The sequence below is a fragment of the Prinia subflava genome, chromosome 2 (genome assembly GCF_021018805.1).
Source record: "Prinia subflava isolate CZ2003 ecotype Zambia chromosome 2, Cam_Psub_1.2, whole genome shotgun sequence".
Taxonomy (NCBI): domain Eukaryota; kingdom Metazoa; phylum Chordata; class Aves; order Passeriformes; family Cisticolidae; genus Prinia; species Prinia subflava.
The window spans coordinates 56,872,927-56,900,600 of record NC_086248.1 but is presented as its reverse complement, the minus strand read 5'-3'; the positions used below and the strand labels follow the sequence as shown (position 1 = coordinate 56,900,600).

Genomic DNA, 27,674 nt, shown 5'->3' with positions numbered 1-27,674 from the left:
GCCACACAAGGCAGGAGTTTTGCCTTGAAGTCCTGTGGTAAAATCGGCTTTCTCTCTTTCCTATTATTTCTTTAAAAGCTGTAACACATTGCCCAAGCTGTGTGGCATGCCCCAAGGGTGGCCTTTCCCTCTTCCCACATTGCACCCCACTGAGCTCCACAGCTCTCGAATCTTGCACAAGCGTTTTGTGCCCGGGCACAGGCAGGGGCTCCCGCAGACTTCTCCTTCTCCCGGGGTCCTGCCTGTGGTAACCCCCGAGAGACTGCCCGGGGCTGGCTCTGCCTGGCTGAGCGCCCAAACCGCGCAGGAGGGTGGATGTGAAGCACACCCAACAGCTTAGAGGGGCTGCTGCAAGCACTGGCCCCTTCTCACACTGAAAGCCAGAAGCACACAAGCTTCTGGGACCTGTGCAGAGGGTGAAAAAGGCCTTTTTGTTCCTCCTTTTCTGGGCACTGCGTGGTTTGAGGGCCAGCATGTGGCTAGGCAGGTGCTGGGTAAGGGGCAAAAAGGACTGGAGGCACCTTTGGGGCTCAGCACATACATGGCCACTCTTTCAGCATGGAGCTGAAGTCTGAACGAATATTGACTGTCATGACTGTCATGAACATCAGTATGACTTCCAAGCACTTGCATTAACTTACATTTCAGCAATTTATTTTCAAGCTACTCAGTAAGAAGTCTTTTTTTTTTTCCTGACAAGATGCCTTTTATTTGTTTGTTTGTTTTGTCAGGAATTGCTTTTATCTCTAGCCTTCCTAGGGCTGAAAGTCCCTCAGCACGTCAGCTGTGTGAGGCTCTTGCAGGTCTGTCCAATTATTTGCTGTGCAGCACAATGCACCAGGGTTTCAAAGTAGATTCTCACCTCTGTTTTCTCAAGACAAGCATGAAAAAAGCCTCTTCTACAGTTACAAGAACTCCAGAATACTTTTCTCTTATTCAGTTAGTTCCTGACCTGATTGTCCTTAGATGAAAAAATAAATTAGCCAGCATTGTGGGATGAGGGCAGTTTTGCACAAAAGGTGCAGGGAGTCTCCCACTGACTGCAGCTGACCTGGACTTTGGTGTCAATAGAGATGTGCCCTGAGACCACAACGTGCTCAGTACTCGCTGTTTTGTGTCGTGTTCCTTCCACTTCCTTAACAATCAATGAGAACTGAGGATGTTGAGGCTATGCTGTGCACAACTCTATTCCTTGCTTATCTAAGTGTGCTGGGAAAAACCTTCTTGGCGTGATTGTTGCCTTTAACACAATGGCCAAAAAACTGAAGACAAACAAGATTAGGAGACCATGCAGGTTTAAGTAAAAAAGAACACACTTTATTTATCTACAAGGCAGTACATTGTTGTATAAAAAATTAAGTGCAGATAAAGCTGCACCGAATGCTATTAAGGCAGCAAAGTCAGAGGCTGTTATAAAAACACACAAAAATAAAAAAATAAAATAAAATCAGTGTTTTGCCATATCAATAAAGATCATTGCATGGCAGTACAAAGAACCATGTATTTCTAAGAACCTGATTCAGTACACAAGACCCAAGTTAGGGAACAACTAGCTAGACATGGAACAAAAGAGACAACATGAACAAGACAGTGTTCTCCCAAACATATGAAGGTGCAATGCATGCTGTTACAAACCAATGAGGAACAGAACAACACATCCACACAAATAAAAATCTCCCAAGAACAGTGTTCAAAAATATTGCTTATAAAAAAATGGGGAAAAAATATAAATGATGTAAAAAAAAATTAAAACAAAAAGGTCTGAAATGCTAGTGCATAGTCAATTGCCTAACATCAACATTTGTTTTTTTCCATATAAAGCTCTACTGCTCCTTTTACACTAGCAGCATGTCTACACGCTAAGGTCTGTAGCAGCAAAACACAGTATTCATTTGGCATTTACAAAATTAAATTACTGAATAAAAATATAATTTTTCTCATAAATCTATGTTTCATACAGTAATATTTTTTAAAGCAAGCTAATTACCCACCCCCCCAACACACAACGTATAATGGCCTAGAACCAAAACAGCAAGGATTATTTCAAGAGGCATGGATGTTTGAGCATTCACAATCTTGATCAGCTTTCCCCTTTTGCACAGACAAGCGTTTGTAGTAATGCTTTTCACTTCAGTATTTTACACCAATTTATTTTGTTCAGTGATTTAAAATATATCTGTTTGAGTACCTGCTCTTTTATTATTAGAAAAACCAAAATAATAAAAAAAAAGAAACAAACTAAACCCCACCCCTGGCTAGCACATCACTGAAATAACAATACTGGTGTATTAAGTCTGCTTGATCTCAAAAAGTACAAGAAAAATTATCTTTATTATAAGACTGCACTTAAGATTATTAATTACTGATTCAAACTCAATACCTAATAATTTAGGCAAGTATCATTAAAAAAACACAAACTCTTAAGTTGGGTGAAATCCAACAAGAATATATATGCTGAGTGACTAAATGCACTTTGTGCTGCTCCCAACTGTTGTACCACAACAAAGATAGGCTCTTCTCCCATTCATGAAAAGTTCTCATGCAGAGGAACAGGAATTTCCCAGAGGAGGTGAAGTGTTCTCAAAACCATAATGCTTCTCTGTGCGTCGACCCTCTCACATCACCAGAGTCCGGGTGGGGAAGGTGGCCATGTATTTGCGTGCCTGATCCGTCAGAGCCATCTGATCCTCGATCTTCCCACAGGACGCTGGCTCCCAGGCGTTGTTCAGATGCTAAATTAGACGAGAGAGAGAGATTTAGTTTGAGTGCTGTGCGATTTATCCATGGTCCCAGCCAAAGCTTGGCCTGCTCACAACTGACTGATCCATGAACAGGCTGTGGGATGTTGTCCTGTCCCCCCAAAATCGAAATCTCAACACAACAGGCAAAAAATGTCACCCTGACTTCTCAGTTAATGACCACAGGGGCAGATAGACCAGATGATATGCAGAGGGGACACCCCAAGAAACCCAAACTTTCCTGCTTCTCTCTCAGTGTCTTTTCTGTAAGGTTGTATCTATAGCCTTGTCTTTAATCCTTTAGGAAGGTCTAAACGAGAATGCACTTGGCAGGCAAACTTTACAGTCAACAGAGCACAGACAGGCTACAGCCCAGAGTTAAAATATTCAGTGTTGTGACCATGCACAAATTCCTGCCAATCCTCCACTCCAGAAATGCAGCTGCTCTGTCCCAGAGTTCCCAAAGGAACCTGACATCCTCAACAGCCTGACCACCGCTGCCGAGGATTCCCGTGCTCGGAGCTGCTTTCACCTGTGTGCAGCCATCGGCCCCCGCCCAATAGCTCAGCTCCTCTGGCAAAGGAGAAGGGAGGGGGGCTTGGCTCTCAGCAGAAACAGCTTTTTAATTATCATGTAAGCCATTTCACTTTTTGTGGTATTTATGGAGGTTGCAGACACCATTTAGTATAATGCTAAAATGAGATAAACCTATCTGCAGAGGGCTGTGTGTGCTGTATTTATTTACTCACTACACATGTGAGACATTTCTCATTGCCTTGAGCTATAAACAGCAATGAAATTTCAAAGCTCTTGGAATTTACCAGGATACAGACTTTTATTTTTTTCTATTGAACTCTCTCACTTACCCAGTGTGTTTGCCTTTCCACACTGAAATTTTCTCTAAGACCTGAATAAAACCTCTATTAACACATAGTTAGCTGTACAAATACTCTGCATTCCAAAAACGCACACAATTGTGCTTATCTTTCCACAAGGGGATCCCAGTACTGCTGAATATTGAAAAGGTATATGCTCAGGATCCACTAGTTAAGACAAGTCAAGAGAAACCTTTCTCTGCTCTCCATTGCATTCAAAAAAGATCATCTTTGCAGTACAATAACTACATTGCTCAAAGATATCTCCAAAGCTTCCCAACCTCTAGGACACTGGGTGAATCATAATGAGTGAACTGCAAACCATCTGCTAAGAGCAGAACTGTCCTGGCGTGCCCACGACTCTTTCTGCCAAATTCTAGTTGCTAACTTTGCAAAAGGATCCTTAAACTATTCTCTGGCCTAAATGTTGACAGAATGCTCTTCTGACCATAAACAGTGTTATCTAAGACATACGGATAGTAAAAGGCTGGGCAACTATGAAATACAGATAATTTCACATAACATGCCCTAATCAGGGCACCAGTACAAACACAGGGACCGAGGTTCCTGCCTTGGAGGGCTTACAGTCTAAAAGGGACAAACCCAGTGAATAAGCAAGTGTGTTAGTCCTCTGCAAACTTCTGCTGGGCTTCCCTAGACACGGCTTTCTCTTCTCTTCTCTGTAGAGAAGTTCCAAGGGCTGCCTCTTCTCCTAGGTGCCATTTTGCAAGCAAAACTGCTGACCTTCAGTAGGAGTTCCCTTTCTGAAGGAGAACCAGGTCAGCCCTCAGATCATCAGGTTTCTGCAGTTTTTGTGGGAAAGCTGCATTTGTGAAGCGAGCAGAGATGCCACACACCTCTTTTCTAGAGCTGTGTACCTTGTGCTGTGGCTCAGCCGAGGGCACACGGCAGAAAGCAGGTGTGACACACTTTCTGCATGCCACAGACCCGCACGCAACACACCACAGCTCCTTTTATGTTTTGGTTAAACAACTTCCAGGGTAACTTTTTCAAAGGCACCCACACAAGCTGGGAAACTACAACTCCCTATTGATCCTCGATGGGACTCAGGCACCTGTGCTTATTTTCCCCTGCTGTTTTGGAGGTATTTGCATGAGGAACCAAATTAATGTCTGGTACAACGCCATCGGTTTTACTCAGAAGTTGGATTTATTCTGTACACCTCAAAAGCAGCTGATAGTTGCCAAATATCCATAATTTCCAAGGATAGAAATATGTCTCTAACCAATATTTCCCTGTGATCCCCCAAAGCTTCAAGGCACCAGTCTAGAAGTAAGAGATCAGCAGCCCCTTAAATAACTGAAAATATGTAAGGAAAAGTCCATTTGTCACAGTATGTCAATTTATGAAAAATACAAGTAATTTCAGGTAAGGAGTGTCCCTATTTCATAAATTAGGCTTAATTGTTAGCATCTACATTGAGCTCTTTGTATTAACAGCCATGTGCTTACTAGAAAAAAAAAATCTGTATCCTGATATCACCAACATCTCAGCAGGCTGCTACATGTCACTCATTCCATGGAAAGCCTGGTCTTCATCTTTAGCCTGATGTCAGTGTGGCAGAAGCTGCTCAGGCAGGCAGTAACCCTCTGCCCTCCCACTGGGCTTGGCTGCCCCGGGGAGCACTGGGCAGCAGATACAGCAGGCACAAGAAGACCAGCTCCACCCCTTACTTGAGCCTGCTTGAAACAACTTCAGCATTGCTGTAGGGACAGAAAAGTTTTCATCCATGTATTATTTTCCCAGAAAATTACACCATTTACACTTTTTCCCCCCTCCCTATAGTGAACAACTTATAAAAAGAGGCTAACTTTGCATGTCAGTGATGATGGTGAGAGCTCTGCTCCAGTGAAGAAAGAAGAACTGGACCCAAAGTAGTATGTTTTCTGATGCAGCATATTTATTAACACAGTTTTCCATTCTACCCTTGGGAAACTCAGCATTTAAGTGGGTATTTTTAATAAACACTTTCTGTCTGAAGCCCCGACTCTCGGCAGCCAACACAAAACAAAGCACAATGCCTGTGCCTTGCCAGCCCTGCCAGAGGCACGTGTGAAAGTCACACTGATGGGAGCAGTTTTCCTTCTCTCCTTGGCAGGGAGTGCTGGGTCCTACAACCCGGGCAGAGTGCCCTGGTCACACACAGCTATGGGATCTCCTTGCAAAAAGGGAAAAGAGGGATGACACAATGCCTCCTTCCACACACAAGTGCTGTCAGGGCTCTGTTACAGGACAGTGGCAGTGCCCCACAGACAGCAGTGCTCAACAAATGTATCAAAAGATAAGAGACCCAGGCAGAAGGCTACAGGCATGCAGAAGAACAGCACAGAAACCCCAGCCAGAACACTCCTGTTGCAGAATGCTCATTGCATCCTCCTCACCACACTTACAGGTCTAACACTGCAAATCAATGGGTGGAAACAAGATCTTTGTAACCAGAAGCCAGAAGGCCTGACCCAAACCCCACCAAAATTGATGGACATGTTTTCATTGATCCATCCAACTTAAATTCAGTCAAGTAACAATGAGTTGTTCGTTTTGGCACCTAAATTCCTAGCCAGAGGGGAGTGAAAGGGATTTCCACAGTAACTTCTTTCCATATACACTATTTTTTCATTGCCTCACAGAGTAGGAGACTAGTTTTAATTTTGCTGTCAATTAAAAGAGTTTAAACCTTTTCAACCAGCACTTCCCCTGTATTTTGTTCTTCCAAAACCAGCAGTTTTTCTCTTGAAGTTAAATTTTGCAGGGGGGTAGGAGAAGAAAGTATAATACTACAAGTTCCCATAGGATTAAATTACAGATTAATTACATGGTACCATTCCAGCTATGCCATTCTCCCTGTCCCTTTTCTCTCTCTTTTTTTTTTAACCTCAATAATCCTACCAGTACATCCTTCTTCTGGCTGCAAAACTACCTTATTTATCCTGCAATATGCCTTCAACTGCCCTCAGGCAAATGTGAACTGTAAACAAACTGTCAAAGCTGTAACTGGGATATCCAGTTAAAGCACTTTAAATAAAAACTTGGACCATCTAGAGAAAACAGACCAGAGCAAGGGAAGAAAACAATGTGGAAAGGTGCTTTTCTAACAGAACTAGTCCTTCTGCTCTTGTAGCCCAGACTGCCTTTTCATGTGCTGTCTCTAGAGCTTAAGAAAGCTCCTGTGTTACAACATCTTTTGTGTTAGAAGCCAATGCCAAAACCAAACACTGCTGCAGTCCTGCAGTGCTGAGTTCCCAAACTAATGAAAGGCTAGTAGGAATCCTTGGGCAAAGAGCTGTGTTAGAAGACAGATTTTACATCTCTGCTCTGCTGGCAGGTATCTTCAGCAGCTCCAGCAAAGCTAGTGGTGTTACAAACATTCCTGCTAATTTAGCCAAGCTTTGCAGGTATTTAAAAATAACTTTTTAAAAGCTAGTGTATTTAAAATTACTAAAATGCTCAGACTATTAGAAGGTCTCTTATCGTGTTTCCCTGCTGCAAAAAGCTGGATTTCTTGCCAGGTTTCCCTTAGGTTACATGGTATAGATTGTCTGCAGAACGTGCCACTGAAAAGAAGGCTTGCAACAGAAATGCAGCACTCCTGAAACAGTAAAACAATGCACTAAACAAAACCATTTCCTAGCAGAATACATATAAATAGCATAAGACAGCATATGAATAACATGGCTTTCTATTCTGTAAGGATGGAGAACTGGCAGAAACCTATCAACACCAGACAGCAAAGACTAATTAAAAACTAAAGTGACCATAAATTATTTTTTTATCTCATTTGACAAGACAGAACACTATTTCTACCCCTGTTGCTAGCTTTCCTCTGAGGACAGCCTTCTAAACTCTGGGGCTTTCTGAGTTGCTCAGAATTACAGCTTGCTAAATATGAAAGAATAAGATTGTCCAACTTTCCAGCTTTTGTTATAAGCATGATACCAGAGCTAGAAAGAGCTATTTGATAGCATTTTTAAGAGCTTAACCCTGAAGTTCTTGCTCAGATGAAACTCCTGCTCAAGATGTATGAACTTGCCAAGTAAGATGAATGGATGAGATATGGAAGTGGGCTAAGCACCTGCAACTAGGATATTCTTCCCCTCTCCAGTTTTGTCCTTAAGTAATTTCCTTTTATTATTTATTTTTGGGTTTGCTTTTTTCCCCCAAAATATCAGACTACATTGCTGCAACTGTGACAACTAGTTAAGCTGTCACTTTTCTTCCTGAGAGACCATCACCAACTCAGGGCAGCTGTAACTTCCGATCTGTTTGCAACCCAAATTCTGCCTGCCTGGGAGGAAAACATGCAATGACTGGCCTGTAACTTTGAACCTTCTCAGGCTCCCTCAGCTGTGGCAAGCATATCCCCTTCCTGTACACATCAGTCACTGGGGAGAGAAGGGACAACACAGGCAAGGGAAACCTGTGGGGCTACCCTCCCTCGCTGTGCAAGTCTCAAACACAGCGTGCTTCCCCCTCTCCCTTGATTATACAAAGATATGTATCAGATTTTGGGACCTTCTTCTCCCCAAAAGAAACCATAGAGGAAAAACAGAGAAATCCTGCTGTTGCAGGCATGCTGCCTTCCTGGTCATTTTGTCTTTCAACCAGGTGCAAATAAAACAACATTTCACTTTTTAAACTGAGAAAATTAAGCTTCATGACAGCTCAAACACTTGAAAAAAGGTTAACCAAGTAACTGTTTTAAAATCCTTTAAACTTACTCTTTGAAGAAAATAGCTACATAAACCGCCGAAAGTCAGGAAATTCGAGCTGAAATGTGTCAGTCTGTGGTTAAAAAATGGAAAGTGACAGGAGCTAGGGGTTGAAGAACATTCTCTTTAGCTTGCAGGGCTTCTACCTTGTGTTGTTTCCTTTGTTACTGGGGGAAGAAGATATCAAAGCAGTGCTATTTTCTTAAAAGGCTCTATTTCATGGTGTCTTTTGATAGCCTGCAGGGTTAGGTGGAAGGTCTGTGATTTAGCCTACTTTTCTATCTGTTAAAATGTCTGTGTTAGGATAGTTTGTATTAAGTACTGCTACTGCTACAGAACATAATGTGAAATAAAATTTAACTTTTACATAGGAAGGGCCAGAAACAGAGGGTTTTTTTATGTAACCTCTCACAAGGCAAAATTCAAGTACAAGCTCAGTAGAGATCACCTGTTTGTCTTGGTATTAGAATATGTTATCCCAAAATTTTAACCCTTGGAAAAGTTGTTAATGACACCAAAATCTGCCTGACATGCAATTAAATGACAAAAATATAGGGTGCGAAAATACAGGTTTTAACTAAGCCCATGAATACAAAGCAGAAATATTAAGGATCAGTGCAATGGAGAGTAAGTCCACCCCAAGGCAACATGTGGATTTGGTGAGACATTCCTGTTCCTGCCAGTGTGATAACCAATGCACAACCATGAGATTTGTCACATAGGACAAAAGAGGTGGCTGAACCTCCACACCTTACCAGAAAGATCTTACACAAAACTGCCTTTACATCCAGTGTCTTAGAAAGACTTAACAGAGGATCGAATGAGGATAAAGCCCAAACTCTTCTACAGGGTCTACAGAGGCTTCTTCTCCCTTTGCTCTACACAACACTGACAGCACCAAACTCCAGTGGTGTTACATGGAGCTACCTGACCTCACATGCCAAATGATGCAACATGCTGTTCCAGCTAAGTGATGGTGAATCATGTTATGCTATCTGATATGGTCATCAGCTGCTATTTACTAAATGGCATATGATCAGTTGTGTACCCAAAATGCAGTAAAAAATATCATTAGAGGCGTGTTTGAACATTTGCTACTTCTGCCTTCTTTGGAATTTAACAGCAAAACAATAAGTAATCAAGGATTTTGATCAGTTAGTTTGATCAGTTTGATTGGCTAGTCAAATATCTTTGTGTAAATGTAGTACAAATTAGTAAAGCAATGGAAAATTGTGGGCTGGTAAATATACTGCCTCCCTCTTTTCTAAGTTCAAGTTTAAAAGAAAATGGAATTTTAAGAACAAAACATATTAAAACCCCCAAAGTTTAGTGCTGTCTTTGTTTCTCTCTTCCCTCTCCATGCACAGATCCCAAGGTGCAGAGATTGTTGCAATTCTTTCTTGGACTGAAGTCAATGAGAATTTGCCTAAGTAAGAACAGTTGGATCAGGCCCAAAATATTAACAGCAGCAATGTCAACATATGCAGACACAATTCAATTTCACCCACATGAGTTCCCTCATGCTTAATGTCTACTTTCATGGGATCAGTGGATTTAGTCCAGTATTTGTTTGTGTCCATGCATGTGTTCATGTATGAGGGTGAGATACCAAACCTTAAACAAGGAATGGTAGAAAGCACAGGACAGTAACGTGCTACAATCTGGCCATGTACAAAATGCAAACAGTAAAAACAACAAGAACAAAGGCCAAGGTTTTGCATGGCTTTGCAGCCTTTAGACATGCTATGCCCTAGTCATATGAGTCCATTTACACTGGGGTGGAGGAGGGAAGCATTAGGGACAGAGCAGCAGCAGTTTCTGGTGTGAAACAGAGCCAGACTTCACATCCTCTCTGAGCTGCACGGGGCCACACTTCTCCCTCCCCTGTGACACGAAGCCAAGCAGCTTTGCCATTACTTTTAACCACGACACCAAGTCCAAACCAGAGAGTGCAGTCACTGGCAGGCAATACTGCATTGTTGTAAAAAGTCTGTATTTCATTCTGAAAAAGCTGTCTGTGCCACTATCACAGAAACCCCAAGCCTCATTCTTCATTTAAATTTACATTTCAGCTGAAAAGCTCAGTGTTTCATCAGCAGAGAGAACAGTTTTACCTTCATACTAGTACACCAAGAAGCTGCATACCAACTATTCATTTTGGGGCTTTTTACAACTACTTTTTCTTTCAGTTCAACACACTTTAAACACTGAGAGGAGTTGGCAAGTCCTTTTTAACTCAGTTCCTACTTAAGAAAAGGTTCTCTATCCAAACAATGAGCATACCTGACTTTTAACATAGTTTTCCTGAGCAAGGACTGAAGAATTGAATCCAGAATGATCCACAAATTGACTCATGTAAACTTCCTGAGCAAAATCAGCGTGAGTGAGGACAGAAGGTTAAACAAGCCTTTTCGTTTACAGCAGCTTGTAAAGAAATTATTTTTAGATAGCAGGAAACATAACACCAGTACACTAAAGATCAAAAGATCCTATTTTACAGACCTCTCAGATCCTTCTTTTTTATTACAGTCAGAGTGCAGGCAACTACCACTAACAGGACAACACACAGCCCATGCTGCTTAGCCACCTGAAAATCTTGCCCTAAGCCTGTGAAGGAGTCCAGAGTTTGGCGGGGGTCACAGTTCAGACAGGTGCTGGGATGCAGCAGGGATGAGCTCATAGGGACCAGCAGCCTCCTCCCACCAGGGAGCTCCTGCCAAGCTGGAGACCCAGGCTCCTTTGCCATGAGATGAGTCTGAATTCAGCCCCTAGACACTGCCCTAGACCAGGGACACTGCAGCTGCAAACCCTTTTCTTGGCTGTCTACCACAATGCAGCCAAGAAACACAGCTCATGAGGGAAGAGCAGATAAACAATACTGAGTGTGAATCTTTGGCCTCTACAGACACCCCCATGCCAAGGGGAGTCCTAATCCCTGCTCTCCAAAGTTATTTTTCATTAAACGATTTTCTGCAGCACAAAATACAAGCCTGCTCCATGGCAAACTGTGCCAAACAGAGACATGTAAAATTTTACTATCTCCTTTTTTAATGCCTGTCTAGAAATGCTTAATCAAAACCAGCCTTTATTCATTCCTTCCTACTGTAATAAGCCCTAATGTAAATTCTTGAAAGAGGGAGGAAAGAAAGGATTAGCCATGTGGACTATCTGTCTGAAAGTCAGGAACTATGGAGTTACAATTTCCTTCCTGACAGTGACTCACCCTGGGGAATGAGACACTTTCCTTTAGTTCTCCCACGTGGAGAAGGGCTACAAAATCACTTAGTCATCTAGCTCAGAAATAAAGAAATTATGTTTTGTTTTCTGAATGACTTGCTGTGGGTTCCACCTAAAGTACACAAGAGCAACCAAACTTGCTGCTTATGACTTTGGTGGGCTTTGGGTCAGCCCCTGTGCAACAGCTCTATTTTAAAGTACAGCAAATGTCGATGTTTGTTAACACTTGGCAAAAGCACAGACACATCTGACTTGCATTAAACAATTACACATTTAGCCTTCACTAGGGAAAGGCCATGCTGGTGCTGGGCTGGATGGGCAATACTGGCCACCCCTGTGCCAGACAGGCAGTGCCAGAGCCTCTCCTCTGACCCCAAAGCCAGTCACAAGTTCTGGCCACCACCACACCACTCAAATCTCTGAAACAGCAGTGCCACCTACAAGAAGTCTACAGGAAAAAAAACCACCTCTGGTCCATGTTAATTCTCAATTCACCAATTTCACAGTGCACCCAGCTGAGTTACAGACACTATCCCACAAGCAGGGCTGTGCCCTGTTTAGCTTCCTGGCTCTGCTGCAGCCACCGTGTGCCCATGCACCACAGGCAAAGTGAGATCCCCGGCCACATTCATTTGAACATTTCATTCTTCTATACCCAAAACTTAAAATCGGTCTGTGAGAAAGCAATATATCTATAGATGCATATATGTATTTTTATATACAGAGGATACTTTTATCAAAGAATAATTACCTGTAGAGGACTAGCTAGTGGCCTGTTTCTAGGTACTGCAACTGTTTTGTGAAAACTATCATCATCTTCAGACACAGGCATCTTTAAAATGGAACTGGTAAGAAGATTCTGAACAGGAAACAAAAAAGGGTTTTTAGCAACTCATGAGAACAACCTGAATTGGAATGCACTGTAAATCAACTCAGCTTGAGTGCAGAAGTTGCTACACTGGGCACAGCCACAGATGAGGAGCAGACCTCAGGCTGGTATCCTTGGGACTCGGCTTTGCAGGAGCGTTGCCCTGTGCAAAGGCTTTCCATCCAGCGAAAATCCCAAGTTCAAGAATAACAGTAACACTGAATAGTTACTGTGCTCATGCAAGGTCTCCTTCGCAAAAACAGATTCTCTCTTTCTTTTTCACCAGTTTTTAATGCCATGATCTACTCATTTCTACACACAGGTGCAAGCATCCTTCAAGTATAGGCTCTTCAAAATCTGTGGGCTGCAAAATGACAGCAACTTTTGCAACCTTCTATAGGCATCAGAGTGATAATTAAGAGTAGCATTTTGCTTTTTATGCTTAGTACAGGAAAATGATAAGGAAATGAGGAATAAAGGCTACTTGTGAAGAAAATCAGAAAAAATACTCTCTCTTGCATTTAAGAATTGAACAGAGATGTAAAACAAAGAATTCCTTTGATGGTGTGAAAACTTATACTTACTGGCACATCTTCCATAGTAGACCCTGGTGTAAAGAGCTGAGTGTTCAGATTTTCTCCTTCCCAGTGATTTGAGCAAAAAAAATTTCCAGCTTTATCTGTTGGGGACTCCACCTGAAAGCAGAAACAGCATGATTCAACCACCACATAACTGACCAGGACATTTCTGTCAGTTGCTTAACAAATTGAACAAATATTCTTCACAGAGCTGCATAATGCATGTTTACAGCAACATCTTTCACAGCAGCTTTGTTCTTTGCAGAAGAAAAAAGTTCAAGGTTCTCCAAAAAATCCTCATCTCATAAAACTTTGAATACTTGCACTCAGTGCTCTGTCAGTATTCAGGAGTTTAATCCCCTAGAAAGGATTGAGAATATATGTATTTTTAGAACTTTAGTGACAAAGTAATATAATGCAATGTCCTCAAATGTTCAGGTTTCTAAGTCACTCCATGGAGCTTGGTCCCCATGGGGTTCTTCTATACTTTTCACCAATATTTGAAAGATTCAATCCAAATTCATGTCTAATTTTTCCTTTCTTTTTAAGTTTCAAACGAAAACTGCATTAGAACAGCCCAAGCAAACCCCTGCTGAAAACAGCAGAAAGACTTCTATGGAAATCAATGGGAGATGAATTAGACATGGCTAGTGTACTATATGGAACCGACACTAAGATCTTGGGGCTCACATGAAAGAAAAACAGACAGCTATTTAACAGAAAAGGCATTGCTATAAGTTTCTCAGCAAAGAGCTCTGAATTAAATTGCCTCAGGTAAGTTTGAGATTTACCTCTTGTTTGATTTTCTTCAGCAAAGGGGGTCCACTTTCATGTAGCCCAGCCACTATTGCAGATTCCTCCGACTCCTGCTTGATAACATCCTGCAGATCTTCTACAAGATGAGTTGGAGTTTGAGGCTGAAAGAAAGAAACGTTATATCCAAGTCCCAGAACATCCCTCTGCACTAATATCAAAGCAACTTTTATCATTGTTTCCTTCTTACCAGCATCTTCAAAGGACCGTATTTGATTTCCTGAGCTGCAAGTGCATTTTTGAATGGAGTGGGTGTTCTTGGAGAGCTTTCTAATATCGACCTCTTGATTGCTGGAGTCCTGAAACTTTAGAAAGAAGGAAAGGAACTTTAAAGGAACGTGCTTGGAAATAGTACCTCTTTACAGAAATGCGTGCATACAGGCAGTATTGTTGTAAGGCTTTGGAAAATATTTCCCTGCCATCCTATAATCCATTTTGCTTTTACAGCAGAACACCTATTTGATTGTGATAAGGAGTAATGACTATATTTTAAAAACTGGTGAACCTATATGCATGGTTTAATAACCTACCTGAATAGTCATAAAGTGGAGGTTTTACTCCCAACTAAGCAAAATCTGAATGTGTGAGCAAACAACTCTGCAAGAAGCATAGAATCGTGGAACGGTTTGGGCTGGAACAGTCCTTAAAGATCATCTAGTTCCAAACACTCTGCCACAGGCAGGCACGCCTTCCACGAGATCAGGTTGCCCAGGGCTTCATTCAGGGACAGGCCATTCACAACTTGTCTGGCCAGCCTGCCCCAGTGCCTCACCACCCTCTCAGTAAAGAATTTTTCCCTTGTATCTAATCTAAACCCTCCCTCTTACAGTCTAAAGCGTTTGCTGACCCAGCACTTTGGCTGCATGCAAATGTGAAGAAATGGGCCCTCGTGAGCTGGACAAGACAACAGACTTACCCATGGTTTTCCTTCTGAGCTTTGAAAGCCTGGTCCCTGTGGAAGGGGGTGGTAACTCCCATCTTATGGCCACATACCGGCGTGGAGGTCAGCGCAGGGTTGTCCAGGTTCAAGTTTTCGTGACTGGATGAGGTGTTTAAGAACTGCACGTGTGGAAAGAAAAAATTAACAGGAACGTCCAGATAACACGGCTGACCTCTTCAGATGACATTATCAAACAAAAGAAAAATAAATGTTTTTCTTCTGGTTGACATGAATCACTCTCCTGGCCCTATGTTGCGAGTAGGGGTATATGGGCCGCCTGACTACATTGCGAAAAAATACTCAATGGTTTGGATCAGGAAGCTGGAGAGGGAAATTCTAAAGGAAATCACACTCTGTTCCAATGAGAAACACTTTCCACCACTTTCAGAGGCTGATTTGGATTTTCTTCAAACAAATTTTAATTAAGATCAGTGTGCCCAAGAAACTGGGTGAAAATGAGCAAGAGACGTTTCAGAAATAAACCCACAGGAAACAGGGTCAAATTCCACAAATATTTACATGGGGCATCTAGGGGCTTTTAGGGCAGTAAATGAAGTGCTTTTTACAGGAAATTAATTTCCTATCATCTCTCTCAAAGGAAAGTATTTCATTTTCAGAGCATAAAATGAAAGCTGCCACCTTTGATGGGTGGGTGGAATGCTTTGGAATGGGAACAACTGACTGAAAAAGAGGCAGCACTATTTGTTAGGAGAAAATTGCTTTTGTGTGTGTTCTACCTAGTAATCTAAAATATTGTTTCTATGTCTAGCATCTACAAATCTGTGAGCATAGTGGTATCCTTTATTCTGACAACAATTCAATGTATTCTCTTCTAAATTCAATCTGCCACTTTATAAAAATGTGGCATGTGAGAAAATCTGGCTTTCCCTGGAAAAACGACATATGATTAAAATAGCTAATAGGAAATAGGAAATACAGTGGAAATCATTACATGAAATCTTTTACTATCCTTCATGAAACAGTGTTTCTTTGACATCAAAGACTAAAGCAAACCAACACAGACAAACAAAAAATCCAAAACACTTTTAAATAGTGCTACAGCTGTGAAACAAAGCAACCATCATCATGAATTTGAAAGTGCATGCCAGGCCATTTTAACAGGCCATTTTCCTCCTCATTCCTATTCCACTCCAACTCTCATGGCTTGGGCAAAGGATGGCAAGTGTGATTTGAATTTTCTGGTTGTTGTCAGTTTGTCTCACAACCTGAATGCTATTTAAATGCAGTTTGGTGTTTCTAGGTCAATGAATCATACTGTAAATGGACAGAGATGGAAAGTATCACAGGTGATCAGAAATGTTAAACTCTAGTAGCTGGAGTTAGCAGGAAGAGTAAAGCAAGGAGTCACACTCCCCTACCCAAAAAAGCAAAACACAAAATACCAAGCCCCACAGATGAATTTAAAAGACAAGAATCAACAGTTAGCTTGCTGATTAACTAAACTCAGTGGTGAAGACTAGGAGCAGCAAGAAGATTCAAACACGGAGTGAAATCAACAAGCACAACGGTAATTAGTCATTTGTTCCAAAGGATTAGTTTCTAAATTGTTAAGAGTGGGGTGACTTTTGAGAATTAGTAACATCTGTGCAGAAGTCTTGCTCTACCTGCGAGGGAGAGAAGGGCAGGCTTTTGACAGGGGAGCGCTTAGGAGGAGTTGAGCTGCTGACGTCAGCTAGGACCAAGGCGCTACCGTGGCCACTGTCTAGGGGGCTGCAGTGCCCTCTCCTTTTGCGAAGAAGGACCCACCGAGCTGCACTGCCCTGGGAGGCAGGTGAGGTCTTTGGTGAGCCAAGAGAGCCCTGACTCGACATGACTTTGCTCAAATTTGTGGTGGACTGTCCTTGAGGTCTACAAGCACTGGCCCCTCTTTGCTGAAGCTGCGCCACTGTGCCTGAGGGAGCTCTGCTAGCCGGAGTGTCTGTGTCTTCAAAGAATTCAAAACTGCTGAGATCACCCCATGATGAAGGATCCTGAAACAACGTGGGAGGCACGGAGCTATAAGACAGTGTATAGTGCCACCTCATGAAAATACAGCGCTAGGATATGCTGTAACCAACAACAACAACCAAATCTTTCCCAGTTCAATTCAGCCTGACCCTGCCCATGGAAGCAGCAACACTGGGAACATGATTTGTGCTTCCAATACATAACTCGATTTTATCAAACTGTCTGACATCCTAGCAGTGTTGCTGGCAACTGAGTTCCTAATGAATGAGTCAAATTATGTCCTTGCTATTTGCTTGCCCAGTGTTTTCTGCTTGGTATGATGATGGTGCCTTTCGTTACAAAAAAATGTGTGCTGTAGACTAAGACTGGCCTCCTCCTAACATGCAATGCTGCTCTGGATGTGCTGAAAGGGAAATGATACTGTATGAAGCAGACACCTCTGCTTCTGAAGGAGGTTGCCACCAACAGACTAGTTCAATGTGCTACTTCTTTACACGTAGCATCCCAGAGACTGCAATGAGAACAGGTCCATGTCAGTGCCAATACTTGACATTTAAATGTGTGTTTACAGTTCTTCACATATGCCAGGGCAAGCTCCTTAAACTTTGAGAAGCAGCTATTGATGCTACAACTAAAAATTCTAGAAAATTATGCAGATACGTGAGTGGCCACACACAAACCTATGGCATGTGTTGCTTCAAATACCATTAAATATCACCTCATTGTTCAAAATTTTTCAAGGTATCTCTGATTTTATTTTAATTTAAGGAGACTTAAAATTGAGAGATTGTTTCAAGCTCCTACTGTGCAGCTTGCCAAAACTCACTCTCCCATTCCAAGATGTAGCAGGAAAGAGACACCCACAAAAAGCATATGCATCCATGCTTGAGGGCTTCATTTACAAGCAGCTGCACTTTGTCATGTCAGAAGATAAGCTTCAGATCCTGGAGCAACTCGAAGTTACTCGGGAAAAAACCCAACAACCACATTCAGGACAATCCCAGCTCCTCACCCCTTACTCCTTGACCATGCACAAATCCACCTGAGGCGGCAAGTCTACTTACGGAGTCTATTAACTGGAGTGTTTCAGCAAATTCTAAGAGATTCTTAACATTGTCCAGGATGTTGCTCTGGTGAACAATCATGCACCGTGCAGGGGATGCACTTTCCTCAGGTAAGCAACCGTGATCCACCGGTGGAGATGGAGTACAGTGGTGATGTTCCCCCAAACAGGAAACAGGTGCACTGTCACCACTGGTCCTGGTGCTGTCAGCAATTGTGGTGCTGTGCCAGCCGGGGTAGTTTGATGTGTGGTTCTGTGTCTAAAGGAAGAAGAAGAAAAAAAAAAAAAGAAAAGGGAGGGGAGAAAGGCAGAAGGAACTTAGCAATGAAATTGCACAAGGTGTCAGATGCCACTGGAGGAAGATAGAAGTAGTTGCATCATCATCTAAAAGCTTATGCCTATGAAACAATTGTCAAGATGTTTCCTTTCATCAGTGCAAGATCTTGTTTTAAGTAATACTGGCATTGTATTTGTTATCCCAAAGTTACCTCATAATTTACTTCCAGGATTATAGGCATATGTCATTACTAGCACATAATCAATTCATACTTTGTTACTCCAAGTGCTCAAAAAGTGTCTGCAAGTCCTTTTCTGTAAGAAGCAAAAAACGGCAGGATTTCCCTACTGAGCGCTCAGCACTGTAGAAGGCTACAAGTGTTTAAGAGTTAGAGTTGCTTTTGTCTGCTTATCTCCTTTTCTTCTGCTATCCCTGTCTAATGCTACAGCTTACGCCAATGCAATGAAGAGGCTGTCAAATCAACGTGGTTAGGAAAGCAGAAGAACAATTAACAGAAGTTTCTTTCCAGTGTGATCATGCAACAGAAGAAATTGCAAAACATTAACTAAAGTTAAAAAGTGGCCAAACTAACGTATCATGCATGCAGTTCTTTTACTATTAATTTAAATATTACCCAAAAAAATCTGCTGGCTATCACCTATCTTCAAAAATGATTTTGGGACTCTTGGCTTTGGTGACGGTGTTAAGTAGTTACACAAGGGCTTTCACACATTAACATCCAATGGCATATACAACCAAGTATGAGAATTCAGTAATAGCCAGCACTTGCTCCACGCATGCAGTTATGAAGAATCTAACATTATTTGGAGGAGTAAAACAAATTCTCAAGCATGCACCAAGTCTGAAGCTTACAAAGTGTATAAAACACAGCTGAAGGAAAGAATACAACAGAGAAGAAAAATCTAATGCACAGGCACTACATTTTCATCACATGAACCATTGCACACTTTCAGAAACACTGATCTCGTTATTGATTAAAGGTGTGTAGGATTTTCAGTTTTTGTACAATCATCATGTTTCCAATATTACATCATATTACAGAGTCCAATCCTGCCCCCACTTTGCAAAGTAAGATACCAGCGAAAATTTCGGATTTTTTTTTCAATAAAAGAATTTACAAAGCAGATACAAATTATATATGTGCTATGTTTCATCCTTTTAAAACGGAAATATAGAGCCTTGATTAGTACTGAAGGCAGAGGGGGAGTAAAAGGTTAAAAAGACAAGCACTGGGGTAAGGCTGCTATCCCTCCATCCAAGCACACAGTGACAATCTTACTGGTAATGCCTGCTGCCCTTTCAGTTCATTCTCAGTCGACATTAGTAGCAACTCTAATTCCTTTATTCGCTTTTCTTTCTCAGGGTCTTCATCATTATAGTGTCTCTGAAATTAAGAGTTAAGGGAAAAGAAAAGATAAAGGTCTGATAGGATGTAGCAACTAAAATGCTCACGGTTTGCCGACCTGTGGTTATAACAGCCAAATTAGACTCAAAGATGAAACAAATGTCAATTGTGTTTTCCACTACCAAAGTCTCTGCTGAATTTCAGTATAGACATTTGAAATGGAGAAAGTGAAAGCCATCACACCAGATGTCAACTACTTCCTCTTAAATCCACTTCAGAAGGAGCAATTATTAGCCATGCTAGAACTTCCCGACCTTCCCCATTTTCTCTTTTCATCACACTTAATACATTAAAATGTTTCCTTAACATAGGATATGTGCATTTCAGTTTATCAAATATTTAAGAAATTGACTCTTGAAATGAGGTTCAAGTTATCTACCTGGATAGCTGCAGCAGCTGGCTGAGGTACATTGACAATATTTACATGCAGTGCTACTGGATATGGGATCTGACCAGGAACCTAGGTCAAAAAGCAAAAATTGGTTATTTTCATCAGATTATCTGCTTGCATCATCAATTTGTGTTAAACATACTTTGGTTTTAGGTACTTAATATTTGTAGTCCGCAGAGATGAAATGGCAAAAAAACTAAAAGTGTTCACAAGAAAAGTAATGGGGTTTTTAGGAATATGACAGCGAGCATTAGAGAGGAAGAAAGAAAATTCATATATGAAATATTTACCCTTCCTGAACCAGAAAAAGATGAATAATTTATATACATTTGTAAGGATTTTCTAAATTGAAGTGAAAAAGCAAAGGATGCAATTTATTATCATCTAAAACTCTACAATGCAACTGTCTGAAGGAGGAGCCTGTTTCATTATTAATCATTAATAGAAAAGAAATCTGATTAAAAACAATACTCGTTCACTTGGTTCCGACAGGCAACCCACAAACAGAATACTACTAAAGAGAACGTGGGAAATTTTGACATGGAACACAGAATTAACCAGATTCAACTGATATTCAAGAAATTTAATATTCACAGCTCTAAGAAATATGTTAACTGCTCCCAAGGCGTTAAACCCTCTGTGCCCAGTTTCACCACCTGAATGCCACCAGTTTGAAATGTACTTATTTTCATCACTGAACAACGTAAAAGTCAAAGAAATCCTCATCGACATCAAACACATCCAAGTCCATCAAGATAAAGAAAATCCTTAATGCTGAAACCAGGCATGGCTAAACTGCACCCATCTATTCAGGGAGGCAAAACAAGCACCCCCAGCACACCCCTGTGTCCAGGCACTTACGTTCTGTGGCTCAGGGATGTGGTAGTAGGGGTAGTCACTGCTCAGCGGGGGCTGGCTGGCCACCGGCAGCTGGGTGGGCGGCGATGGGTTGTGAGCAAAGGCCATCAAGTGGTTGTTCTTCTGAAAGCCAGCAGCTGCTGAGGAGTGGCAGGCTTTGGAGGACTCCTGCAGGTAGCCCTCCTGCTCAACCTTTCGGCGCATGGTGGAGTTCCAGTGGTTCTTGATAGCATTATCAGTTCTGCAACAGAAATACAGACGTTCGAGGAGTTTCAAAAATGAGCATTTCCAGTTCAGACAAGTCAACGGGCAGGGAACTGCTGTCGGCAGTTCTCTTAAAACCCTGAGCTCTTCTCTGACCTTCCTCCTACCCCACCACTACAAATGCTACTCCCAGCTTCTCAGGAAAGATGCTCAGTATAAAACTTAGGGAAAAAGAGAAACAGTCTATGGTTGTTTAGATAATTTTTAAAGCAACTTCTCATTTCTTAGATCCTCAAATTGTAAGAAATTGTTAACTTCATCTTCACCTCATTCCCATGAAACAAAAAGGAGACAAAAAAGGCTAACATCCCTTTGAGGCTATCCTAAAGGAATGCCAGTATCATCTTCCTATATCTTAATATTTCAGTGGAGATTGATTGTGTCTCATTGCTGGAAAGAAAGACTCTGGAGAACAGCTGTGAATAGACTAACTTCCAAGCAACTTTCCAGCTGGTCACCTAGACAACAATATCATGCTGTACACACAAGCTCAGTAAACAAAACTGTTGGGATTTTAGATGCAGAAAAACTGAGATTCAAATCCTCACATATACGAGTCAGGAAAAGCAACCTTACCAAGTTTGTGAGATTTTAAGAGTACGCTTTAAAACAGCTCCGCTATTTGAAATACATCACCGCTGCATGGTATCATTCAAAGTAGTATCTGTGATGTGTGGAAGCTACAAAAATATTTCCAAGGGCTAATTTCTTGTTATCTTCTAGAAGGTGAAAGCAGCCCAGGTAATGACTGCTTAAAAGGCCATCATGATCTTAGGCCTTATATTTAGATCTTGAGGGTGTTTTATCAAATAGCAGGAAAAAAAGTAAGAAGGGAAACCTCTCCCTTGCTTACATTATTCGCTTGCCCACATTTTGAGTCACTTTTAATCTCAGCAAATAAGACACTGAATCTTTGAGGTTATATACAAGCTGTACAAAAGCTATCAGTGAGACAAGTATTTCCAGGACCAGAGTTTGAGGAAAAAGTTTCTCCTCTTTTACATACTGTTTTTTAACAGGTCAACATCATCTGGATGATTCAAGAGCAATTACAAAAGTTGAAGAAGCCTTCTCTTAAATAATTTTGAATAAACAGACTGGATTTCATGTTGAAGGCATACCCTTAGCTGAATGTAAATTGTGTTCTACTTGCAGAGCTTGATCACTCCCTGTTAAATCGATTTAAATTTTGACAGTCATCACAGGCACAAATAAGACTGCACAGAAATTTAGGAAACTCTTATGGTCTTGCTCCACTTATTGGCTTTTTTACCTATGACAAACATTAAAAACCTGTAAAAATAGCATACTGTTGCATGTACTGACCAAACAGTGAAGTTCCCCACAGAGAAAAATGCACATCAGTGTCACTGGCTTCCCAGGTTTTGATTCCAAATTTTTTCAATTTGTACAGTGCAGCCTGAGGCGACCAAAACAGGCTGCTCAGACCCGCAGCTTTTTCCTTTTTTAAGAGCTAAAAGCATATGTCATTACCGTCCAGGCAGCAACTTCGCAATCTCTGCCCATCTGTTTCCCAGCCTCTTGTGTGCCTGGTAAATAATTCTGTCTTCCTCTTCTGTCCAGGAGGTTTTCTTCACTTCTGGATTCAAATGGTTGTGCCACCTCTCCCTGCACTGTTTTCCAATCCTTCCCTTCAAATGCTTCGCGATGACCGACCAGCGCTTTGGACCGTACTTCTGCACGAGCTCTATTACCTTCAAAGAAGGACAGAAAAACTGCCTGTATTTAATGATGCATCATGAATCAATGAAAATTTTTCCTGTGGTGAGGCAATGTTTTCAACAACATTTCTCAAAGTTGCCACAGTAAAACTAATAGCAATTAAGATTCCCCACTTCCCATTCATATTTTTACCCAAAAGGAAAAATCTGGTAATAGTTAAGGCACTTCTAGACTACAATTCTACATTACAGTGCTGTAAAGCAGCAGTAATTTATTTGCATAGCAAACTTAGAAAGCACTACACAAATACAATCTGCCTCTGGCCATAATAACGTTAAGACCACCAAAGTTTCCAAGAGTTTTGCCCCAATACCTGAAATCTGCTCATAAGGCGTTAATCAGACAGAAAGGAAAACTGATTACCCTTTGATCCTCCTCTTTAGTCCACGGACCTTTAATAAGTTCTGGGTTTAGTACCTTCTGCCATCGGTGCTGGCACTGAACATCCGTCCGATTCTGGTGAAATGTGAAATACACAAAGTGGATAATTCTTTAGACAAGATGAAAGTAGAGTGAGAATGTTTTTACTCACATACACTTGTTTTGATGTTTTTCACTGGCAACTAAGACCAGAAACAACATAGAGTGACACAGTAAGTCTGAGAAGAAGGTGGTCAACCATCAATTTGCTCACAGAACAGATAAGATTTCCATCACTTCTGCATTGAGGACTCCATCATCAAAACTACACAAACTTTATCTTCCCCATCTGCACAATAGCTGGCATGCTTTCACATGCAGTATTTCAGCAACAGCCAAAGTGTTCACAAAGCAATTATCTGCAAAATCATACTTACAATTCACCAAAGTTACTTTTTTCCACTGTGCTGAGAGATTTTGTTTCATTATCACATTGACCACCTACTGTGCAAGTCCCCACCATCCCCCATTTTTGCTTGTTTGATTTTTTCCAATCCTTTTTGAGAAATGAAGGGAAAAATAAATGTAAGGGTTTCCAGAGTAATCTAACTAAATTTCTAAGGTCTCCATTTCTGGAAATTTTATATCTCCCCTGAAAAGGTAACTATAAAGCAACCACTTCCCCTTTATCAAGGAAACCCCATGATAAAGAATTGCTACTAAGCCTGGAAACAGAAACCAATATCCACTTACAGGAAGGAAATTGGCAATGACTTTCCAGTCTTCTGTGCCATTCTGCTCCACAAGCTTCTTCAGCTTCTCATCCTGAAACATAAATCCCCCCGGCTCAGATATAATTAATATTGCAATCTCCTATAATCCAAATGAAATTTTTAAAAATTCATTCTTGTAGCTTCTTATGCATTTACGTCTGCTTTCTGAGTGTAAGGGAGGGTGGTCTGTAGACTTCTCATGCTTTTAATTGCCTAAAGCAGGAGATTTTTCTACTCCTTTGGACTTCAGTAGGTTCTTTACTGTGCTGCAGGAGAAAGACTGACTTCTGTGCAGTTCTTTGACTCACAGTCTGCATTCCCAGTTTACTCATCAAAGCACTGTAAGTGTTATTCTTGGACTGGATTTACAGGAGGAGATGGGTGTTTAGATGCCAAGCATCAGAATAACCTTGAAATTCAGCAACACTCGGCTACCTAGGGACCTCTGAAAATCACAGCCTTAAGCTTTATACGTCTTGCAAGTAATGGTTGTTCCAGTGATTTGCTCATGGCCTATCCACCTACAATAAATGCACAATAAAACTAACAGCTCCTTTTTGCTCCTGTTCCCTGTGAGGGAGTTCTGCATACTACTAAATAGCATAAAAAATAAAGGCCCAATCTTTTAAAGGATAAGGCTAGAAATATAGACCCTAAAGACAAAAGAAACCAATATTATGTACTGAGAAAGATTGAGAAAGTGTAAAACAAACCAGAAATGCTCCAAGAGATAAGAGGAGAAGAGCAGCCCTCTCCTTCCCAGTCAGCACCTCCCAGTATGCTCCCAGTTCATGCGACAGGACAATGGCCATTGGACTTCATGGCCACCCTTTCCTCCCTGGCCACTTCACAACCCCATCCACCTTTGTAAGGGCAGACCATGATTTAAAATAAATAAATAGAAGGCTTTCAAGAGGTGACCTGCCACTGTTTTTACATCAATACACACTGTTAGAGAAGAGAAAGTCAAAACATAACTCAAGAACTGTATGAATGTATTCCACAACAAACTCAAACCAGTTAAATGGCCAAAGGAGATCCACCTGGCAAAGGGGTTTGATAGCACAATTATCTCAGAAAGTCAGCACAAGGGTATCATGACTAAACCACATTCTGACCTTGAGAAAGCAAAATACATCTTGAATGCTAGATTTCTCTCCTCCATCTTTTACTTTATTTCCTTGGAATCATAACAGTGCAATTAAAGTGCAAGATTCCAACGGCGCGGAAGGACTGCAGCAGTTTCTGCCACAGTTGTTTGCTGCTGTGGGACACTGGACACAGATCGGTTCTTGCATAGCAACAGTTTCCAAACAGAAAGAGGCAAGTAGCAACAATGAAGCACTGCTACAGGTGATTCGGAATCTGCTCCTCCAACAAGGATTACACAGAGATTCACACCTCACATACTGTCACACAGAGCTTGGTGGAAATGAAAAAGTTGTGTTTATACATTTTATTTAAAAGGTAAGAACTATGCTCAAAGTTAAATAAAACACTGAATGTAGCTAGAGGGTCAAAAAAGTTGTCCTCAGATGCGGGACTGTCACTGAAGTAAATCTGCAGATTAGCAGTATGGTGAAGAACATGAAGCAATTGGGAGAAGAATGTGATCCATGCTCTCTCTTATCTTTTTACATGCAGGAGAGGAATGAGCTTGGATTTACCTCTTCACGGGTCCACCTGGTTTTTCCTAAGTGACGTTTTCCAGTCTTAGGAAGCAGACCATCATAATCGTGATCATACACCTCAACATCATCTTCATCATCATCACTACTATATATACTGCAAAAGAAAACAGTGAGAGAGAGTGGAGCATGAGGACTCAAGCTACTTAATTACAAAACACAAAAAGACCCCACTACAATCCTTACAAAGGTTACACAGATAAAAGTTTTAAAACTTGCATAACAAGATTTTGTTCTGCATTCTGTTGTTCTAGTATTCTGAACTGGTTCTGCTGTTTTTGGTATCCACAGATACAAGCAAAGGGCTGGCAACCTTCGTATTACTGTGCATGTTTAGACCTGCTCCTAATGTTAGATCAGTGGTGAATTACACCAAACTTTGGCAAACTTTCAACCAATGAAGGTTTCAAATTAAAACACAATGTTTGGGACAATAAAGACAACTAGAGGCTGTGTCCAGTACACAAGTACATGTTTAAGATCTTTAACTCATGCCATGCATTCTGAAAAATATTAGTGTTTTTGTATGTTTAATACAGCAGACTCTTACACTGTTACAAAACAAAACAAGACTGTGTGACAAAACAAAAAGCTAAACAATAACCTTGTTTGAGAAAATGTTTATGGACTCTGTATGAGAAGGCACAAGTTTTTACAATTAAGTAAAGACAATAAGTGGCAGTATTAACATGCAATAAACTCTAATATAAAATATGCCCTCCATTTATGGGTTTGAACAGATAAGGACTAAGGACAAGTTTGTTTAATATCTTGCAACCAACAAATGAATGACTGAACCCTTCTATACTCTCCATTTCTATAACTTTATTAACCCTAATATATTTCTAAATCCCTCATACTGTTTTTGAAATACTCTGCTCACCTAATTCATGACTAAGGGATTTCCCCAGAGGCTATCTATGGGTAAAAAGGACTCCATGACTCTTTTTACAAACAGCAGTTGCTCTACCTAGCTAACTAAATCTAAAAGAGAGTGTTTTGCAACAAGACATGCCTTTCTGGTGGACATTATTTTACTTCTAACTTTTAAGGTATGAGCAGCAGTTCTGATACTTCAGCTAAAAGATGCTAGCCACGAGTGCTAGAAAGGAGTCAGTCATCAAGATTAAAAATGGTGATATCTGATGGTATGTTAAAAGTACGACTAAGACATTGAAATAAAGTTATTTTGTAATAAAATTAACAGCCGCTGTTTATGCTGTTAACCTGTTTCCAGGAGATTACTTTAAATTAAGTTGCAATGAAGCACAGTGACTGTTAGTCAAAATGCAAACACCTCCAAAACGCAAGCTGCTGAACACACATTCTTTAAAAGCACCGGGCTAATCCCACCCTGCATCTTCCACCCTGTTTTCTGGCCTGTGTCATGGACCATGAAGGAACACGCTTACGTGCTACATGGAAAAAGTTTTCCACAGCCTGCTGGTGTGCGTGGTCTTCCCGCAGCCTCTGCGGGTGCCCCTGACTCACCCACCCAGCCCATCGCTGCCACCCTCAGCTGGTGCCCATTGCGCTGCAGCCCTGCAGCCCCACGCTTCGCTCCCTGTTCCCCAGATCCCGTAACCACTGGGAGTAAGCCCCGAGGGAAGCTCCCACTCCGCACGCACCCCTCGCTGGCAGCTGGAGCCTCCCGTGCTTGAGCAAAAAGCTCCCACGCTCCAGCTGCCACAAGCGCGGCTCCCTCCCCAGCCGCCGCTCAAAGCAGATTCACTTTTCTCAGTGACACACAGAGACAGCTGCGCCGCTGCCCATATGCCAAAGGAAGTTTTGTGGCACAGTTTCCAAGTATCATTTTGAACACGAGTTTTCCGTAGACGGCAACAGCAGGTACGCATCCATCGGCGGCGCGGGCCGGGCAAGCAGGGAAACGCCGCTCTGCAGCAGCAGCAGCACCACGGCATCAGCGGCCAACGCGTTAAAGGACTTCAGTGCGGGGCCACTTCTGTAACAGGGTTATTTAAATGACTGGGGCCTCCCCGGCACCGCAGAACCGAGCAAACTCCACTGTACTACCTGCGTTCTCCAGCAGGAGATAAGCGCCCTGGGATTCCGGCACCCCCGGTAGT

The 27,674-nt window shown here is 41.6% G+C and overlaps 1 protein-coding gene across 4 annotated transcripts in view; it reads right to left on the bottom strand.

The window, feature by feature from the left end:
* Positions 1-1,295: 1,295 nt before the first annotated feature.
* Positions 1,296-27,674, bottom strand: part of MYB (MYB proto-oncogene, transcription factor) — a 28,308-nt gene continuing 1,929 nt past the window's right edge. Inside the window, exons 2-16 of one of the 4 annotated variants that reach the window (XM_063390060.1) lie at positions 25,567-25,684; positions 23,880-23,951; positions 23,130-23,222; positions 22,518-22,738; positions 20,763-21,000; positions 19,890-19,970; positions 19,385-19,489; positions 17,809-18,066; positions 16,402-16,767; positions 14,753-14,895; positions 14,027-14,141; positions 13,815-13,940; positions 13,030-13,140; positions 12,329-12,436; positions 1,296-2,732 (exon numbers count right to left, since the gene is read on the bottom strand). In XM_063390060.1, coding sequence (XP_063246130.1) covers positions 2,616-2,732; positions 12,329-12,436; positions 13,030-13,140; positions 13,815-13,940; positions 14,027-14,141; positions 14,753-14,895; positions 16,402-16,767; positions 17,809-18,066; positions 19,385-19,489; positions 19,890-19,970; positions 20,763-21,000; positions 22,518-22,738; positions 23,130-23,222; positions 23,880-23,951; positions 25,567-25,684 — 2,272 coding nt within the window. In that variant the 3' untranslated portion in view covers positions 1,296-2,615. The remainder of the gene's footprint in view (positions 2,733-12,328; positions 12,437-13,029; positions 13,141-13,814; positions 13,941-14,026; positions 14,142-14,752; positions 14,896-16,401; positions 16,768-17,808; positions 18,067-19,384; positions 19,490-19,889; positions 19,971-20,762; positions 21,001-22,517; positions 22,739-23,129; positions 23,223-23,879; positions 23,952-25,566; positions 25,685-27,674) is intronic. The other 3 variants (XM_063390061.1, XM_063390062.1, XM_063390063.1) reach the window with 3 other exon arrangements.